This window comes from Palaemon carinicauda, chromosome 1 (assembly GCF_036898095.1).
Source record: "Palaemon carinicauda isolate YSFRI2023 chromosome 1, ASM3689809v2, whole genome shotgun sequence".
In the NCBI taxonomy this organism is placed as follows: Eukaryota; Metazoa; Arthropoda; class Malacostraca; order Decapoda; family Palaemonidae; genus Palaemon; species Palaemon carinicauda.
In genome coordinates, this window is record NC_090725.1 from 78411639 (window position 1) to 78434138 (window position 22500).

The 22500-nt window shown below is 35.9% G+C and overlaps 1 protein-coding gene across 1 annotated transcript in view; it reads right to left on the minus strand.

The window, feature by feature from the left end:
- The window catches only part of LOC137648144 (uncharacterized), an 874425-nt gene that overhangs the window by 36597 nt on the left and 815328 nt on the right, over positions 1-22500 (minus strand). Inside the window, exon 5 of the mRNA XM_068381093.1 lies at positions 1-83. This exon is cut by the window's left edge and continues 83 nt beyond it. Within this exon, the coding sequence (XP_068237194.1) occupies positions 1-83 (83 nt within the window). The remainder of the gene's footprint in view (positions 84-22500) is intronic.

Below are 22500 nucleotides of genomic sequence, written 5' to 3' on the forward strand. Positions count from 1 at the left end.
AGTGTGAATCTCCAACAAAGACCCAGTGTTCTTGACTTGTCTTCATGGAAGAAATGGAAGAATTGGTCTCATCCCAGGAAACACTGAAATCAAGAGTAATTTTTCATTACTGAAATGCTGTAAACTGGTAAAATAGTCAGTAGTGATAAACACATATAAACACACACACACATATAAATATAATATATATATATATATATATATATATATATATATATATATATATATATATATATATATATTATATATATATATATATATATATATATATATATATAAATGCTGTTAACTGGTAAAATAGTCAGTAGTGATAAACACATATAAACACACACACACATATAAATATATACATACATATATATATATATATATATATATATATATATATATATATACATAAATAAAATGCTGTTAACTGGTAAAATAGTCAGTAGTGATAAACACATATAAACACACACACATATAAATATATACACACATATATATATATATATATATATATATATATATATATATATATATATATATATATATGTATATATGATAATCAACACAACACTGTGCTCAAATAGAAAGAAATTTCTACCTCATACTGGGATCAAACCGTAGTCTCTTGAAATGGAAGGCAAGGTCGCTACTAATTACGCCACCAGAGACTCAAAAAAAAAAGTCAGAACCTAAGAACTATCTACGTTTCAGAATTAACCTGGCGAGACATCAATCTCATACTAGCTAATTTTCCCAAACTTGCTGTAATGAACTGGACTAGTTTGATGATGATGCTGCTGATGATGATAATGATGATGATGATAATGATATATATATATATATATACATATATATATATATATATATATATATATATATATATATGTATATATACACATATATATGTATATACACACACACACACACACACATATATATATATGTATATATACACATATATATATGTATATATATACACACATATATATATATATATATATATATATATATATATATATGTATATATATATATATATGTATATGTATGTATATATATATATATATATATATATATATATAAAAAATTATGTATGTGTGTATGTATGGTTTTCCTTATTAAAGCGGGGGAATATTTCCTGAGTAAGAAAGCTCATCAGTCAATATCATATTCATCATTCACCAGCAGGATTTTATATAAATCTCACCAGTTCGTGTAGTTAAACTTCTTCATCATTAGTTACCTTATTAGCTGCGCCTCCTTGAACACCCTACATATTTTGCACTATTCACCCACAACTTTCACATACTTCTTTCCAATCAATTTCTCATTGAATTTATTCAGTCCTATCTATTAGGCATCCTGTCCTCACATCTAATGCTTCACTAAAAAACACTTTTTTTTTTTTTTTTTATGAACCAACAGCCATTTATTATTTACTCACAAATTAATCACTTTGAATTAATCTGATCCATTCTTTCCCTTTTGCTAAACTTTGCACTCCATTCTCTACTTATTGCTACATTTTCTACAATATCAATTCTTTTTTAAGCAGGCAGTTCATCTCAAAAGTTTCAACAATTTCTCTATCATTTCCTCAACTCAAATTAGCATATCAACCATTTTATTCATTCCCATTTTGTCTTCCATAGACAATTCAAATCCCTTACTATTGATGCATGTACAGAGGATGGAACAGGACAGATGGCCAAAGATAGTGCTTCATGGTCAAGTGACCGGAAATAGACCGAGAGGACGACCAAGAGATACATGGGTGAAAACCTTCAAGAAACCAAATAGAGGCGAGACATTTCAGCAGCTGGCACAGATGGCATTGGATAGGAGTCTCTGGAGAGAATGGCGATATCAGATGCAGGACCCAACCCGGAGAATTCCGAACGGGATTTAGTGATAGTGAGTGTGACTATTGATGCAAATGACTTCATACAGGATATCTGACTCGCCTTTGCCCATCTTACCATCATGTTATATTTACTTCCCTCAGATACTTATAGGAATCAACAACTTCAATTCTTACAATCTATATTCCTGGTTTCCATTTGCCATCATTCCGTCACTGTTGCTTACATGTACTCAAATTTCTCATCACGGAAATTCATTCAAAATCTTCTTCCCTCTGCAGGTATCAACAACCCAACGTCCATTCGCACCATAGTTAGAAAAGCATGGTGCTATAAGCACATGGGCTTCAACAGGGAAATATAGCCCAGTGAGGAAAGGAAATAGGGAGAATAAATAAACTACAAGAGAAGTAGTAACAATCAAAATAACATATTTTAAAATCATTAACAACATTAAATTAGATATATCATATATAAACCATAAAATCTTCATAGAAATAAAAGGAAGAGAAACAAGATAGAACGGCGTGCCCGAGTGTACCCTCAAGTAAGAGAACTCTAACCCATGACAGTGAAAGACCATGGTACAGAGGCTATGACACTCTCGAGGACTAGAGAGCAATGGCTTGATTTTGAAGTGTTCTTCTCCTAGAAGAGCTGCTTACTATAACTAAATAGTACCCTCTACACCCACCCAACGTCCATTCGCACCATACTTCTATCGTGCAACTTTGCATTTATGTGCACTGTCTATTCTCTGACTTATTGCATCACTTGTCTATGAGGATGTCAAATAGCCATGGAGATTACAAACCTTCGTCTCATATATTCTCTGTCATATTGCATCACTTGCCTATGAGGATGTCAAATAGCCATGGAGATTACAAACCTTCGTCTCATATATTCTCTGACTTATTGCATCACTTGCCTAAGAGGATGTCAAATAGCCATGGAGATTACAAACCTTCGTCTCATATATTCTCTGTCATATTGCATCACTTGTCTAAGAGGATGTCAAATAGCCATGGAGATTACAAACCTTCGTCTCATATATTCTCTGTCATATTGCATCACTTGCCTAAGAGGATGTCAAATAGCCATGGAGATTACAAACCTTCGTCTCATATATTCTCTGACTTATTGCATCACTTGCCTAAGAGGATGTCAAATAGCCATGGAGATTACAAACCTTCGTCTCATATATTCTCTGTCATATTGCATCACTTGCCTAAGAGGATGTCAAATAGCCATGGAGATTACAAACCTTCGTCTCATATATTCTCTGACTTATTGCATCACTTGCCTAAGAGGATGTCAAATAGCCATGGAGATTACAAACCTTCGTCTCATATATTCTCTGACTTATTGCATCACTTGCCTAAGAGGATGTCAAATAGCCATGGAGATTACAAACCTTCGTCTCATATATTCTCTGTCATATTGCATCACTTGCCTAAGAGGATGTCAAATAGCCATGGAGATTACAAACCTTCGTCTCATATATTCTCTGTCATATTGCATCACTTGCCTAAGAGGATGTCAAATAGCCATGGAGATTACAAACCTTCGTCTCATATATTCTCTGTCATATTGCATCACTTGTCTAAGAGGATGTCAAATAGCCATGGAGATTACAAACCTTCGTCTCATATATTCTCTGTCATATTGCATCACTTGCCTATGAGGATGTCAAATAGCCATGGAGATTACAAACCTTCGTCTCATATATTCTCTGTCATATTGCATCACTTGCCTATGAGGATGTCAAATAGCCATGGAGATTACAAACCTTCGTCTCATATATTCTCTGTCATATTGCATCACTTGCCTAAGAGGATGTCAAATAGCCATGGAGATTACAAACCTTCGTCTCATATATTCTCTGTCATATTGCATCACTTGCCTAAGAGGATGTCAAATAGCCATGGAGATTACAAACCTTCGTCTCATATATTCTCTGTCATATTGCATCACTTGCCTAAGAGGATGTCAAATAGCCATGGAGATTACAAACCTTCGTCTCATATATTCTCTGTCATATTGCATCACTTGCCTAAGAGGATGTCAAATAGCCATGGAGATTACAAACCTTCGTCTCATATATTCTCTGTCATATTGCATCACTTGCCTATGAGGATGTCAAATAGCCATGGAGATTACAAACCTTCGTCTCATATATTCTCTGTCATATTGCATCACTTGCCTAAGAGGATGTCAAATAGCCATGGAGATTACAAACCTTCGTCTCATATATTCTCTGACTTATTGCATCACTTGCCTAAGAGGATGTCAAATAGCCATGGAGATTACAAACCTTCGTCTCATATATTCTCTGTCATATTGCATCACTTGCCTAAGAGGATGTCAAATAGCCATGGAGATTACAAACCTTCGTCTCATATATTCTCTGTCATATTGCATCACTTGCCTAAGAGGATGTCAAATAGCCATGGAGATTACAAACCTTCGTCTCATATATTCTCTGACTTATTGCATCACTTGCCTATGAGGATGTCAAATAGCCATGGAGATTACAAACCTTCGTCTCATATATTCTCTGTCATATTGCATCACTTGCCTATGAGGATGTCAAATAGCCATGGAGATTACAAACCTTCGTCTCATATATTCTCTGTCATATTGCATCACTTGCCTATGAGGATGTCAAATAGCCATGGAGATTACAAACCTTCGTCTCATATATTCTCTGTCATATTGCATCACTTGCCTATGAGGATGTCAAATAGCCATGGAGATTACAAACCTTCGTCTCATATATTCTCTGTCATATTGCATCACTTGCCTAAGAGGATGTCAAATAGCCATGGAGATTACAAACCTTCGTCTCATATATTCTCTGTCATATTGCATCACTTGCCTAAGAGGATGTCAAATAGCCATGGAGATTACAAACCTTCGTCTCATATATTCTCTGTCATATTGCATCACTTGCCTAAGAGGATGTCAAATAGCCATGGAGATTACAAACCTTCGTCTCATATATTCTCTGTCATATTGCATCACTTGCCTAAGAGGATGTCAAATAGCCATGGAGATTACAAACCTTCGTCTCATATATTCTCTGACTTATTGCATCACTTGCCTATGAGGATGTCAAATAGCCATGGAGATTACAAACCTTCGTCTCATATATTCTCTGTCATATTGCATCACTTGCCTATGAGGATGTCAAATAGCCATGGAGATTACAAACCTTCGTCTCATATATTCTCTGTCATATTGCATCACTTGCCTAAGAGGATGTCAAATAGCCATGGAGATTACAAACCTTCGTTTCATATATTCTCTGACTTATTGCATCACTTGTCTATGAGGATGTCAAATAGCCATGGAGATTACAAACCTTCGTCTCAGACAGCATTTACTCAATTGCATATTCACTCTAAAATAAGGAGAAAAAAAAAATCCGTCATAAAAACTTTTGTTAGTTCTCAATAAGATAAACTATATTTTATGAAAACCTTCAACATTGCCTCTTTGCTAATTCTACCATAAGTTTTTTTTCTAGGTCATGAATGCTACGTATAGATTCTGCCCTTTGAAACTCCTCATACGACTTTTTCCTAACAAAATCTTGATCTACACACCATTTTTATTGAGACTCGCACTGTTCTTCCCCTATCCATTTTTTCACTTTCCCAATAAAGGTCCCACAATTTGGGTTCCGGACCAAAGTTCCTATAGAAAACGTCGTATGGCAATAATTTGCATGATAAAGTACGCAAGATAGAAATTCGTCAAGTGAAAAGTTCGTCTGCGAATGTTCGTACGTAACTGCTTTTACGCAAATATTCGTAGGGTGTACAAATATTCGTAGGGATAAAGTTTGTTTGAAAAAGTACGTACGCAAAAGATCGTATAGTAAGAAGATATGCAAAATATTCCATTTTTCCCCGCCTCTCATAAATCCAATTCTTTTCTTTTAGTAAAGACCAAGTTCCTCGTCTTCATTATGCCCAAAACATTTTCATTTTAACTTCATTAACAAATCTAGACTGTTCTCTCAAGTTTAATCAATCTTGAGGGTACTGCTGACTTTTAAATTTTGACGACTACACCAGTGGGTCTCAATCTTTCTAACTAACAGAACCCCTTTGCTTTTGCTGGTACTCGCTGTAACCTTCTGTGACCCCCTCACTCAATATAAGTGGAGGCTACTGTTCTACGGACATACCTACATGTAACTATATAAAAGTGAAGTTTAGTATGTTTTCATCATCAAAATTCATGCCTTATACAGTGTGATGGGTGAGTTTCTTTATGGGATCAGCCACCATCAAAATATGGAACTGTGTTAACTGCAGAAGCATATCAGGTACTGCACCCAACTCGCTTCATTGTTTGCTTTTGGTTACAATACAACAGAAGGAATCTGCTTCAAACATTAATGTTGCTGCAAAGGACATAAGATGTTTCAATGCACCTTTTGCAAATTCCGGGTGCTCAGGCAATAGGTTTGACTAGTAAAGAAAGGAGAACGTTTCTGTTGCAAGTTCTGAATCATATACTTTAATGTACTATCAATCAGTTTTATGGATTTTTTGTTCAGGGAAAAAAGGAAAAAGTTTTTTCTTTACACAGCCAATTCAGAAATTATTCATAAGAAAAAAGACTCAACATTGTCTTGAACTTTCAAAATACATATATTTGAACCCTGCAATTAAAAATGAACAATATATATATATATATATATATATATATATATATATATATATATATATATATATATATATATATATATATATATATATATATATATATATGTGCAATATAGGCCAACTTGCCCACCCAGACTTCAAGACCAAACGGAGTTGACAAATTAGAATTGTCTTCCCTGAGAAATACCTTTAATGTTGTTTCTCAATTCATATACAGTACACAAAAGAATTTTACTGCGGAATAGCTAACGCATCTCTGAATGGAGTAGCAGAGTTCTGTGAGTGGAAGCCATCTCATGACCTTCGCTTCTTCACTCATTGAGATCACTTGGCACTTTTGTAGAGCTAACGCCTCTCTGTGAAAGCAGCAGTGTCTATCCACAGCAGGTGTAACATTTTTAAGAGACCAATAACACCCTTTCCTTGGCTTGTTATTGCCTTTGCACCAACAATGTAGACAACTAAGCATAAGTCGCAGCTAAGATAATTTTTTTTGCTGAAGAAAGTATCCAAGATCTTAAATATGTCCTCACTTCTTCTTGACGTTTCGATAGATTGGGATAACAGCAGATCTTCGCACACAAAAACATCTGAAATATATCGTCTACACCAGTGCTTCCCAACCTGGGGGAAATTTCCCCCTGGGGGGAAATTTGAAGCTTCCAGGGGGAAATAATTACACTACCTACTAACTAAAACAAGCGGAAAATTTCCTCATAGTACGTGCGGCAATTTGTTTTTAGCTATTCAATTGTGATATGATCATATCATTTCTCACTGACATGATATTCAAGGGGAGAATTGGAGTCTCATGCCCATTTCTGAGGCAGGCGAGTCGGCATGAGGGCTGGGCGGGGCATGAATAGGGAAATCTGGATGGTTGAACTGGGTGCAGGGGGGAAATGACAGAAAAAAGGTTGGGAACCACTGGTCTACACACTAGGAGGAAAGCCAGACCTGCAATATCTGTGGATTAATCAAGTTGAATGCTGAACCCCACAAAACATGCCGGTCATTTTTTTACCTCATGTTAACGCAGTTCCGGTAGGCCCTGCTGCTGCCTCCGATGCCTTAGATGACCGCGGAGGTAGCAGCAGTAGGGGATTCAGCATTATGAAGCTTCATCTGTGGTGGATAATGTGGGAGAGTGGGCTGTGGCACCCTAGCAGTACCAGCTGAACTCGGTTGAGTTCCTTGTTAGGCTGGGAGGAACGTAGAGAGTAGAGGTCCCCTTTTTGTTTTGTTTCATTTGTTGATGTCGGCTACCCCCCCCAAAAAAAAATTGGGGGAAGTGCCTTGGTATATGATGCTAACGTTTAATAATTCCTAATAAAGCCATTACAGTTCCCATTTCCTTTGATTGTCTCTTCTAATCTGGAAGCTAAATTGATAAGAGGCGTGGTCCTGACAAAGATCAGAGAAGCAAAGGAGGATCTTTAAATATCAAACAGGCAATGAAATGAAGGATTTCAACATAACTCTTTTTCACTAATAATACCTAAAAAAAGCTCTTGAAGAATATCACTTGTTAACCGAATTTAGTTACAGAAAACGAAACAACTCTCACCAAAAACAAGTATGTTTTCAATATTGACTCATTTTGAGCATATCCAGATGAAACTTTAAGTACAAAGTTTATTTCTATTTTCATAATTTTTCTTATGGAATAATGTCAAGTAGCCTAATACTAAACACTTAAAGGTTTTAAAGGTCGCTCATGAATGGCAGAGGCAAGGGACAGTGACATTGCCCTAGCAATCAGGACAATGCCCTAGAGACTGACCATATATTATATGATCAGCGCCCAAGCCTCCTCTCCACCCAAGCTAGGACCAGGGAGGGCCAGGCAGTGGCTGCTGATGACTCAGCAGACAGACCTATAGGCTCCCCTAAACCCCCCAAACTTAGCTCACAAGGATGGTAAGGTTGCAGACACTAATGGCACTAACGAGTCTGACCGGGACTCGAACCCCCGACTGGGAAACACCAGGCAGAGACGTTACCGATCAGGTCATTGATAAAGATCAATGATGAAGCATGTTCAATTATAGTAAACTCAATTTTCGAAAACGCTCAACTAGACTACCTGTGTGTATCATCAATTAAGTCAGATGAAAGGCCGAAGGACGAAACAGACTTTTGAGTAGTAACTCCTGCAGTTTTGAAAATAAAAGAAGATCGGAACTTCAAACAACCTGTCAAGACCAAGGAATGTTGCAATGGGCGAGTCTTGTCAAGTTGGATTCTACTGTATTCTTCGGTCAGTGAGGAGAGAAGCTCTAGTGAAAGAAATACGATGGTAAATGATGGGGAAGCGGTCTCTCTCTCTCTCTCTCTCTCTCTCTCTCTCTCTCTCTCTCTCTCTCTCTCTCTCTCTCTCTCTCTATATACATATATATATATATAATATATTTAGTTAATATATATATATATTTATATATATATTATATATATATATATATATATATATATATTTATATATATTATATATATATATATATATATATATATATATATATATACATACATATACCAAGGCACTTCCCCCAATTTTTGGGGGTAGCCAACATCAACAAATGAAACAAAAACAAAAAAGGGGACCTCTACTCTCTACGTTCCTCCCAGCCTAACAAGGTACTCATCCGAGTTCAGCTGGTACTGCTAGGGTGCCACAGCCCACCCTCCCCCAATATCCACCACAGATGAAGCTTCATAATGCTGAATCCCCTACTGTTGCTACCTCATATATATATATATATATATATATATATATATATATATATATATATATATATATATATATATATGTATATATATTTAAATATGGTGAGGGGGTAGATGGAGTTGGTTTGGGCATGCTCTTCACACTGCACAAGAGAGATTGGCTCACCAAGCTTTCAACTGGGATCCACAAAGCAGTAGAAGATTTGGAAGACCCAGGCTGTGAAGCGTGAAGTAGATGATGATGAATGGAGAAGTACTGATTTAAAAGCTCAAGCTAGAGACGACGGGTGAAATCTAACAGTGACCCTTTGCGTCATTAAACGTAGGAGATGATGATGATGATGATTCTTTAAACACAGAAATATAAATGAGTTTATATATGCATGTATATAAATGTATGTATGGATGTATGTATATATATATATATATATATATATATATATATATATATATGAATGATAAATATTTGCTCATTTAGATGCGTTTTTCATATTTCAAATAAGCCATATATATATATATATACATATATACACACACACACACACACATATATATATATATATATATATATATTAATAAATATGGCTTACTTCAAATTATATATATATATATATATATATATATATATATATATATATATATATATATATATATATATACATCATCATCATCATCATCATCACCACCACCATCTCCTGCTACACTTATTGACGTAAAGGGTCTCGGTTAGATCAACATTTCTCCACATATAATCTCCTACTTCTGGCTTCATAGTCCTCACCATGTAGGCCTGGGTCTTCAAACTCTCCTAGTGCCTTCTGGAGCCCAATTAAACGTTTAGTGAGCTAATCTCTCTTGGGGAGTGCAAAGAGCACGATCAAATCCTATCCAAGTACCCCTCAACATGATTTCCCCAAAAAATGGCATTCAAGTAATTTCTCTAATAGTTTCATAGCTAATCCTGTCCTGCCATTCCATTCCCAATATTCTTCTGAGGGGTTTGTTCTCAAATATACACTATTGGATATTGTTTCATTGTCATACCAAGACTCAGGTTCATAAAGTGACACCTGATAAACTGGTATAAATAGCCTGAATCTTAAAAGTAATTTCAGGCGATTCGATTTCCAAATTTTATCTAACGTAGCCATTGTCTGTTTAGCTTTTTTAAATCTTTCGTTAAACTCCAATTCTAAAGACCCTGTATTAGAAATCATGGTTCCTAAAGATCTAAATCCACCTCAATAATCCTTTCTCCTTCCAATGATATTTCATCTTACATTGCACGTTCCGTTCTCATCATCTGTGCCTTTCTTCTATTTATCTTGAGCCCAACCTCATGTGATATTTCATGCATTCTGGTAAGTATGCTTTGCAAGCCCTGTGGTGTTTTGCTAATAAGGACAGCGACATCAGCATACTCTACACCCGCTAATTCCATGTTGCCAATCCAGTCCCATCCTTCTCTACCATCCCCAACTGTTCTATGCACTGCAAAACCCATGAGTAAAATAAACAACATAGGTGACAAAACAATTCCTTGAAGTACTTCACTGCTCACTGGAAATTTCCTTGATAGGCCTCCATTAGCAATAATTTTCCACTTGCAATGCTCATGGACAGACCTAATCAAATTCACATATTTATGAGGAACACAAATAATAAAATAGGTTTCTCCACAAAATTGGTCGGTGCATAATATCACAGGCTTTTTCATAGTCCACAAATGCCATAAAAAGTGGATTTCTATTTTCTACGCATTGCTGTACAAAGTGTCCTTAAATGGAAATTTGTTCAGTACAACTACCTTTTCAGAATCCTACTATTTCATCTCTTAGCTTTTCATCAACCATTCTCTCTAGTCTCTTTAGAATGACCTTACTGTATATTTTCATGATGACTGACTTAATTGTGAGGCCTTTGTAATCATCGCAATCAGTCAGGTATCTTTTTTGTCATTTCTCCAACACGCCTGGCTTGTAAGTATTCTGGGAGTCACTTAATTTTCGGCCAAAATAAACTAAGCAGTTATTCCATCGTAGCCAGGGGCTTTACTTCCCCCGAGTTGATTAATGATAGCTTCAACTTCAATCACGTTGAATTCCTTCATGGGCACATTAAGGTCTTCATCAGCTTCAGTTATATCAATCAAATTATTCCCTTCATATCTCCTATTCATGACTTCACTAAAGTATTCCATCTAACGTTGCCTTTCTTTATCATCTGTTGTGACAACATAATCATCTCTTTTTTTATGGATATATGCTTCTTTTTTGCCCCAGTGGAGATTTCATTGATAATTCTATGAGAAACTCTTACACAGTAGCCACTCCCTGAATTCATATCTTCATCCTGCTTTCCTGTCTAAATATTCTCTCCAGTCATTCTTGACTTTTCTTTTAACCTAACTATCAATACTGGAATACTTAGCATGCTCTACCTTGTAATTTTCAATACTTCCTAGGAAACATTCAGCAACAGATTCCTATTTTTGTCTTCTTTTTATAATATCCCAAGTGTCCCAAAACTTCACTTCCAACTGACTGAACTTTTTTTAATTTCTATTTTAATTTCACACAATTCATCATTAATTATCTTCTTTTTGTCTCTTAAAGTCTCTAAGACTGCGAATTCATTCGTACATTCAATGGCAAATGTTCCTCTGTGCTCATCATCTAGAATCTTAGTTGTATCAAACCTAGGTATTTTATCTACATTTCTGTAGGGTGCTTTCAGTTTTAATTTGTGTGTGGCAATGAGGAGCTGGTGATCACTAACTACACCTGCACCTCTTTAGCTTATTACATTTCTCAGTCCTCCTTCTGTCTTTATCATTGGTTATGTGGTCTATTATATTTTTATAATTGGTGAAGTCCATATATGTATGCGAATGTCTTTGTGCTGGAAAAAGAGTACCTACAATAAAAAGATTCTTTGTTGAACAAAACCTTATACAATGTGCTCCATTTGCATTTGCAACTTCACATTTTCCAATATCTTGATTATTCCTTCGAACTTTAGCATTGAAGTTATCTATTACAATTTTCATATTTCTCTCTAGGATCTCATCTATTACACACAGCAACTCTTCATGGTATTCATCTTTCCTTGCTTTAGGGGAATCTTTTGTTGGTGCTTAGCAAACTATAATGCTGCTTTGATTTCATCTTTACAAGTAACACTCTACTTTATACAGCTTTCCATTCTGTTAATGCCTTTCCTGCGTTTGGTGTCATTGTCATTCCTACCCCTTACCTTCCAACTCCATCTGTTCTTCCTAAGTAGATATATACAGTATATATATATATATATATATATATATATATATATATATATATATATATATATATATATATATATATATATATGCCTTTGTCTAAGATTTCTTTACCAATCCCAATATGTTTCACTTAGGGCCAAGATGTCCAAACTATATTACATACATTCATTCTCCACTTCCAGTAACTTCCCAATTTGATTCATGGTTCTAACATTCTAATTACCAATTTTCAAATTTCTTTAGTATCAATAAACAAGGAGATTTTCAGTACCCCTCTATGCCCGGGTCTGGTTACTATTCTGTTATTTTCTCTTTCTATAGACTGACTAAACCCATAGAGGATTCGTCGGCTAAATTTATCAAATGATAGCCAGTTGCCTATGATGTGCAGTGCCTATCTAGCTAAAGCAAGTAACCCATGCTGGTCCATACTGATTCTAGTAAGGCATCTAGAGTAGAGGCCGGTGAGACCTCTTATCTATCTTTTTAAGCGCAATCAGTCACCCTGCTGCCAGTGACTTCATCGAGATTTATGGGGTCATTTCCTCCACACCCAAAGTTCTCGTTACTCCACAAGGTTGGCCATTCGCTTAGACTCGTAAAACCGTTGGCAAACATGGATTGCTTGGATATACCCCCCAGCACTGTAACCACCTAGTACAATATATACATATATATATACATATATATATATATATATATATATATATATTATATATGTATATATATATATATATATATATATATATATATATATATATATATATATATGTTATTACGATTAGCGAATTACATAGATTCCAAAGCTACAAAACTCCCCTACTTATATTACATAATTTGATACACAATAGAAAAACTCTGAGCTTTGAGAATAAGAGGCAATTCCCTGACAATAATATATATGAACACTGAATATCTAAAAGGTCTCCTTAACTTTACACTTGAAACAAAAACTGGGTAATTACTTTACTTTTGACGGGAACTATTCTTAAATCAACCTTTTACTTCGGTTCTTAGTCAGGGGATACGAGCAAAACACTGAGAAAAAAAATATTGGTGATCGAAGTAATACACACTTTAAAAAAATAAATATATACTATAAAAGAAAGTTAACAATTCAAAATTAACACAAATAAATAAATCTATCAAAATATTAAAGCTGAACTAGACCTTAGACTAAGGCAAAAAATTATACGCTATAAGAAAATAAAAAAGCTTATTCTTCGCTAACATTAGAGTAACATTAATCACACAATTTCTGCAAAGCAAGCTTTTATTGCTATTAGTTTTTCATAGGTAATAGATTTAGATATATCAATGCATTGATGTTGGCAATCCATGTCTGCCAACCCTTATACTTATATAGGCGGATGAGCAACTTGGTGGAGTAATAGGAGCTTATGGAGTGGAGGAAATGACCACCTAATTCTTGATGAAGTCACTGGCAGCAGTGTGACGGATTGATTTTGAGGTGACAAACTGACTTCAGCTTTTACTCGTGATACCTGGCAGTTGATCTTAATAGAATTACTACGGACCAGCAGTGATCACTTGCCTTAGTTAAGTAGGCCAAGTGCATCACAAGGAACTGGCTATCCTTTGATGTATCTAGCCAATGAAAATCTGAGGCCCTTTGCGTCAATAGGCGTGAGAGAAGATGATGATGATGATAAAAAATTATACAATCACTTGTTTCACTAGAAGTTAAATTATGAAAATATTTCCTTTTGACAATTAATGAATAAATGACACTTTAACACTTATAGAAAATAAATCAGAATTACAATTACATATATTTAACTGATAATCTCACATCCTTAGCTCACACAAGGTCACCGAATGGTTAAGCAAAATAAATACATTTCACAGTTTAACCTTATTACACTGGGTCAGTCACAAACTTTTATACTATAAAATGTACTTATATTAAAACACTTTACTTTTAATTAATCACCCGATAATATCATCTATGTTTGATCAACAATATATACGGTATATGTTGGAGATAAATCACTATTAACGTTTGAGAGGATACACTAAGCACTAAGTGGCTGGATACAGGCTGTTGGAAGCACAAATCTTGTGGGTTGCTAGCCTTGATCTCTTCTGCTTCCTATGCATTGCAAGGTTCTATATATATTAGTTTAATTCATATAGAAATTTCTAGTAAATCATTTTCGTAGCGTGAGGGCATGGCTCTAGTGGCATAAGATTGCCAATTTAGTAATTTGAAGAAGGGGTACTAATGTTGCTTGCGAGGCCACTCTCTCCCAGCTAACTCCGCCCACCTCTTCTCGCAGCATTAAAAAAAAATGATTAAACTTTAGTCTAGAAATTTCCTGTTTCTTCCAACCACGTGGAAACCTGATGCAATCCCTATCATGTGTCATACAGCATACCTTTTAACAAGCTTACATAAGACTTCGTAAAAAAACTACGTGAAATTAAAATTTAATTTTTTAAAATGACGTAAATTTACATATACAGAACTGATTGAAAATGCAACTTAAGGAATGACTTAAGTCTTATGTAATTTACATACATTACTCAATCCTACATGAGTGGAACTCACATTATGAGCTGGTTATACATCTCTTAAATACACAAATAAAATGGGTGATTAAAACATTCTACTCTCATGAAGGCCAGCTCCGTAAGAAAATATATATATATGTATATATATATATATATATATATATATATATATGTATATATATATGTATATATATATATACATATATATATATATATATATATATATATATATATATATATATATATATATTTTCTTACGGAGCTGGCCTTCATGAGAGTAGAATGTTTTAATCACGCATTTTATTTGTAGAAATATATGTAACCACCACGTGAGATGTCTCTGCTCGAACTATAAGCATGTATCGGACCCGTGCAGAGAATACTATGACAAATACAGAGCACTTGACCCCATGGTCGAGGCAATGACTTCTTCTTCGGAGCCATCTGTTCTCAAGCAGGGATCTGTGACCACCGAGAAACCTTGAAGCCTAAATCCAAGAACCTCTCCTCTGCCAAGGGGAGGAAAGATTTCCCTGTTGAAACCCAACCGGTCTAGGAGGCTAAACACACCCCAGATTTGCAGCTGCACTGACTGGCTGACAGAGTCACTGAATTTAGACACTGCCAAAGTACAAAATACCCAGAAACCAATGGAACTAGTGCCCAAGAGAGATAAGAGGACACCTCTCCCTAAGTTTAAACTCCTGACACAAAATTCCCCCTCCTATGCCGCAGTAGCTGCCATGGCAGCCAAGCCCAACTTAAAGATCACAGTCCGACTAAACCGCAGGGGAGAACTCATCATCTCCCGCAAGGATTAGAAGAGTGTCAGCCTACTACAGAAAGAAGCCTGCGACAAAGCAAAGTAAAACATTAATTGCCAACTACACAGTGACAATTCCCCTCACCTTACTTACATCCTGCAGCAACATTGCCAGCATTGAACGGGCCAAGAACAGGTATGATGCACGTACCAGCAAGCTCATTGCAACTTTCATGGGAGCAACCCCACTTGAATTTGATGTTGGCATATGGGGAACCTTTCCTATTCAGGATTACACTTCAGAACCATTGCAATATTATCACTGCCAGCTGTATGGACACCATTGCAAGTATTGCAATTGCACCAACATCTGTGGTGTCTGCAGTCAAGGCTACACCGCTCAGATATGTCTTGTTGCACACAAGGATGGACGGGAGACTCGACCTAGGTGTCCCAATTGTTCTTGATCCCACCACACCTAGAACAAGTGTATCGACCATTTACAGAGGATTGCCGCCCTGAAGAACACCTTACAGCCAAACCAGTCTCAACCACTGCCAAAACAACCACAACCACCCAGAACCTATGGAGCACCCCACCAGAGACCTCACCCACCATCACCAACCTTGGTAAGTTCGGGTCCTGGAGCCAGTGCTAGGAGACCGGTGAGAGCGTCTGCATGGTCACCCTCTCCTCAACCTCTTCCTTCCCAACCTACCCAGAACCTAACCTAACAAATAGAATCCATATCCTCCGAAAACTATTTACCTTTGGTCACCAAAATCCTTTCCGGAGTCCTATCCCTGTCCATAATCTCAAAAGCCTTTAACACCACCCCCAACTCCCACTCCCAACCCATGAACAGGGATCAGCTTCTATGCTTAGAACTACTTCTTTTCTCTCCTACTCAAGTTTTTCTCTCCTCTCCCAGTCTCTCCAACTTACTGGGACTCGCTACTATACCTTCATTTCCTACTACTAAAGCCTTTCATTTCGGACCCTAAACTGGGCCAGGTTTGACTGCTGAAAGGGTGAGCCAATAACCATTAAAACTCTTTGGGCTGAGCAAAATCATGCTGCTCTATGGGCAGAGCAAGCACACCTATTCACAAGAATGTTACTGATTTGTGGGCCCAGGCATCTTGTCAAAGGGCCCATGTACAGACTAGAGTCCAGAATATTCACTTACGGGCTGCAGAGATGCAGTATCCCGTGCTTGGTTGCAAAGCCAGGCAATCTATAAACAAGCAAATAGAAGTGGGTATTCAAAAACCGACCACATCCAAGTTATTATCCAGCAACAAGCAAATAGAAGTGGGTATTCAAAAACCGACCACATCCAAGTTATTATCCAGCAAATGGAAAAATCAATAGAGTATGACAAACCGTTATGTATGGTATTTATAGACTATGAGAAAGCTTTTAATTCTATCAAAACTTCACCCATAATGAAAGCCCTTCAAAGACAAGGATTATAGGAATCTTATGTTACAGCAACCCTATAACTGCATGGAGTTATAAAGGGAGACTCCATCTTTCCTAAATCATTCACAACATGCCTAGAAGATTTTTAAAAATTAGATTAGGAAAATGTAAGAATAAATATTACTGGGGAATACCTTGACAACTTAAAGATTTGCAGATGACATAGTAGTTTTATTTAAGGAAAAATTGCGAAAGATGATATTAGATTTGAGTAGAGAAAACAGATATGATGGAATGAAAATGAACACGAGTAAAACTAAGTTAATACTCAATGAAAATGCAGATAGAAAACAAATAAGGATTATGAACGAACCTCTAGAGATTGTTAATGAAATTACGTACTTAGGGCAGACAATAACTGTTTCCCCAGGACATAATACCGAAATTAAAAGAAGGATAAGCATGGGTTGGAGAGCTTTCGGTAAACAAAATTTGATTATGAAAAGCCAAATAACATTTTCTCTAAGTAGAAAAGTATTTAATGTGATGGTCCTACCAGTAGTAACTTATTGCACCGGGCACTTGGAGCCTTACTAGAGCCTTAGACCATAAACTAGTTTCAACTCAAAGAGCTATGGAAAGAATAATGATTGGAGATACGAATAAAACTGAGGGACAGAAAAAGAGCAACATGGATACGAGAGCAAACTAAAGTATAGGATATTGTAACAACATTTAAGAAAAGGCAATGGGCATGAACAGGACATAAAATGAGAATGCCAGTAGTAGATGGATATTGAAAATTAGGGATTGGGTCCCTAGAAATTGCGAAAAATGCAGGGGAAGAAAGATGGATAATAGATTGACGAACTAAGAAAATTTGCTGGCATAAACTAGTATAGCAAGTTCTTAAAGGGAGCAACTCTGACTCAATGAAACAATGTTATTTTGGGATCATTTCAAACTTAATATAGTTTTGTGTTCTCAACCGATTTTGTTATTTACAGAGCGTTTTAAAGATGATTTTATTAACTAAATTTTTTATAGAACAATTTTGTTGGCCGACCTTATTTTATTTATATGTAGTTTTTTCATACACATTGGCAATGTTTATAAACATGGCTATTTTTCATATATATGTTTAATAATTTCGTAAATACCTTAAATCACTTTAAAATATAAAATTTCCCATCCTTTTATTTATAAATGCTAAATATTCGTTCATAAATAAAAAAAAATAAAATCTTTATTTTTCTCTGAAAATTTCATGTTTTGAGATATCGGATATCAAAGTTTTAGGTAGATATTGTCTGATTAACTTTATTATGGGTTAATTGGTGGTTTTAGGGGTAATTATACCTCACCAGTAGGGATCATAAAGACATGCTCATTACATTTCAGGGTATCTAATTAAGCAGTGGTGAGCACATATACCAAATGCCTACGCATGAGTAAGACATCATTACTATTGTACCAACCGTGTGTCACACGATCATACATAAATCATTTTGTATATATTATGCTTGTATCTGCGCTCTTCCCTCACACTAAAAAGAACCAGAATAAACATGTCTGCGTTTTTCCTCTGTAACATTGTCTGTTTCTCGAACATGAAATTTCCTGTTGCCTTGAGGTTTTGTATATAAAGGAGAGTGTTCTTTAATAAAGTTACTCAGTTGATTGCATCCTGCCTTTGAGTCACAACATTCTCTCGGCCCGTCACATTGTTGACCCCGGAGTGACCCGCCTACAGTTCGCCTCTCTAGATCAGGGCGCCCTATTTAACATGTACAGTATGTAATTTTTAGGGGGGGAGCCATGTACCAACCGTGTGTCACACGATCGTACATAAATTATTTTGTATATATTATGCTTGTATCTGCGCTCTTCCCTCGCACTAAAGAGAACCAGAATAAACATGTCTGCGTTTTTCCTCTGTAACATTGTCTGTTTCTCGAACATGAAATTTCCTGTTGCCTTAAGGTTTTGTATATAAAGGAGAGTGTTCTTTAATAAAGTTACTCAGTTGATTGCATCCTGCCTTTGAGTCACAACCTTCTCGCGGCCCGTCACACTATCATAATATATTCTTGTCTGCTGACTTTTTAGGCAAATTTTACTCTCCAGTCATACTTAGCTGTCGTCTTTGATACTTCATACACCTTTCAGCATAGATATAATATGAAAATTTCAATTATAATAGACAAAGAAATACTGGCTCCCATTTTTTTTGGCACACCTTATGCTTTAACCATATTTAGTTACCTTCTCTGACACTTTTTGCATCGTTCAGTATAACTATAACATGAGCATTGTGAATAATTAAACGAACAGACAGAAATTCAATAAACATAACTTAGAGAAATGCATCATACATTTTTTTTCGAGAAACGATCGAAAGAAATAAGCTATGTTCCTTATTATTTGCCTTTATGAAAGAAAACGGTTCAAGTGAAATTCATGGGAGACTCTGATAAGTATCATTAACTCAAATTCTTGAAGAAAAATTGATTATTCACGTACGCGGATAAAGAAAATGTTGCGTAAGTCACCGGATTGCACTTATGTAAATAAAAGAAAACGACGTTTTAGCCATTTACCAAATTGTTTTAATTGAAAATAAAATTTTATACACTAAAATGTAATAATCTGAATGTTCAAAATTCCTAGCAAAGATAGAGTCGCACTTCTTAAACAGGTGCAAGTGGAAGAACATGTTTGAGGACTTTAATGTGCAGTGGACTAGTAATGGTTGTTGATGATGATGATGATGATATATATATAACGGATTTTGAGCGAAGCGAAAAATCTATTTTTGGGTGAGGTAGCCATGTCGTCCTGATGGAAGTTCCTAATAGGTAGCTTCCTAGGGTTATACCCTAGGAAGCTACCCTTTAGGAACTTCCATCAGGACGACATGGCCTGAGCCCAAATATATATATATATATATATATATATATATATATATATATATATATATATATATATATATATGTGTGTGTGTGTGTGTGTGTTTGTGTCTTCAGATAAGCCTTTTCACCTTATAGAGTTACTTTGGGACCAGGTAATAGGCTAAAGCAATAATAAGATGATGGAGTAAGCGTCCCATTGTGCCCCACACCACTACTTTGAGTGCGGTATCAGGGTTATTGGATGTTATATATGGGTTAAATTGATCTATTTTATGTTATGGAACCAGTGGGAGAGTTTTATTTTACATAAATGTTAATATTAAGATTAAAGCATTGTAATGAATTGCAAATTTAAGGTATCGATTTATTCTTGAACAAGAGTGGCTGGATTTTCGAAAAATACTTCGAAGCTACCGGACGTAAGTATTGCGTGATGTAGTTTAGCCCTGTACCAACCGTGTGTCACACGATCGTACATAATTCATTTTGTATATATTATGCTTGTATCTTCGCTCTTCCCTCGCACTAAAAAGAACCAGAATAAACATGTCTGCGTTTCTCCTATGTAACATTGTCTGTTTCTCGAACATGCAATTTCCTGTTGCCTTGAGGTTTTGTATATATAGGAGAGTGTTCTATAATAAATTAACTCAGTTGCTTTCACACTGCCTTTGAGTTCACAACCTTCTCTAGGCACCGTCACAGCCTTGAACTTTCAAGAAAACGTGCCCTGGTAGATATAAGACACCGTGCGATGTCTTAGGAGGAGAGACTCATTCAGCCATTGTTAAGGTTGCTTTTGTAAAGTTGATACTTTTGTTATGAGAATGAGGTTGGGGTATAATTGTTGTTGGCAATATATTGATGGTGATGGTATACCCTGTAGATTGTGTGGTGAAGCATACTCGCATACTCTACATCATTATATGTTAGAATGTGATAAACTTAGGGAATTTAGAAATGTTTCTATTAATAGTGTTACTGAGCAAGTTTGCTTTGTCTTAAATAATAATATCACAAAAAAAAATGTTAACAAGTTTCCTAGGTTTTACTGGAATAGATAAAGGAGCATTGTAATAAGTTTTGTTGGGGATGCATTAGCATGCTAATACATCCCATTTGATGTATCTATAAGTCAATAAACTTTTTTGAATTTGGATTTGAATTTGAACAATTTGTGACACCTGTCCTCATACTGCATTTTACACTTCATTTACTGTACAATGCTACAAGTTTTAGAAGCAAACAAGGGATATTGGAAGATCATATATCATCAGAAATAGTACTCTTGTATGAGACACATATGATGACGAAGATCATATTTTTTGAAGGATTTTCCAGTATTTAGTTTCATATGTACATACATACATATACCAAGGCACTTCCCCCAATTTTGGGGGGTAGCTGACATCAACAAATGAAACAAAAACAAAAAAGGGGACCTCTACTCTCTACGTTCCTCCCAGCTGTGGTAGCTGACATCAACAAATGAAACAAAAAAGGGGACCTCTACTCTCTACGTTCCTCCCATGAAACAAAAACAAAAAAGGGGACCTCTACTCTCTACGTTCCTCCCATGAAACAAAAACAAAAAAGGGGACATCTGCTCTCTACGTTCCTCCCAGCTGGGGTAGCTGACATCAACAAATGAAACAAAAACAAAAAAGGGGACCTCTACTCTCTACGTTCCTCCCATGAAACAAAAACAAAAAAGGGGACCTCTACTCTCTACGTTCCTCCCATGAAACAAAAACAAAAAAGGGGACCTCTACTCTCTACGTTCCTCCCAGCTGGGGTAGCTGACATCAACAAATGAAACAAAAACAAAAAAGGGGACCTCTACTCTCTACGTTCCTCCCAGCTGTGGTAGCCGACATCAACAAATGAAACAAAAACAAAAAAGGGGACCTCTACTCTCTACGTTCCTCCCTAGACTGGGAGGAACGTAGAGAGTAGAGGTCCCCTTTTTTGTTTTTGTTTCATTTGTTGATGTCGGCTACCCCCCAAAATTGGGGGAAGTGCCTTGGTATATGTATGTATGTACATATGAAACTAAATACTGGAAAATCCTTCAAAAAATATGATCTTCGTCATCATATGCGTTTCACATCATAAGACTTGTAAATTAAATCTAAGGCCTGTATAACATTACAACGAATTTTTGTAAATATCTAATAGGCGAACTGTGAATATTTTATGAATCTTGTAGAACAGTGTAAATATTACCATTTTTCTTCATTATATAGCACTATGACAGTTTTTTTTACCAGTCTTTAGAGATTTTAATTACTATCAAAACCTAACACACTATCATCAGCAAAGAACACCCAGAGC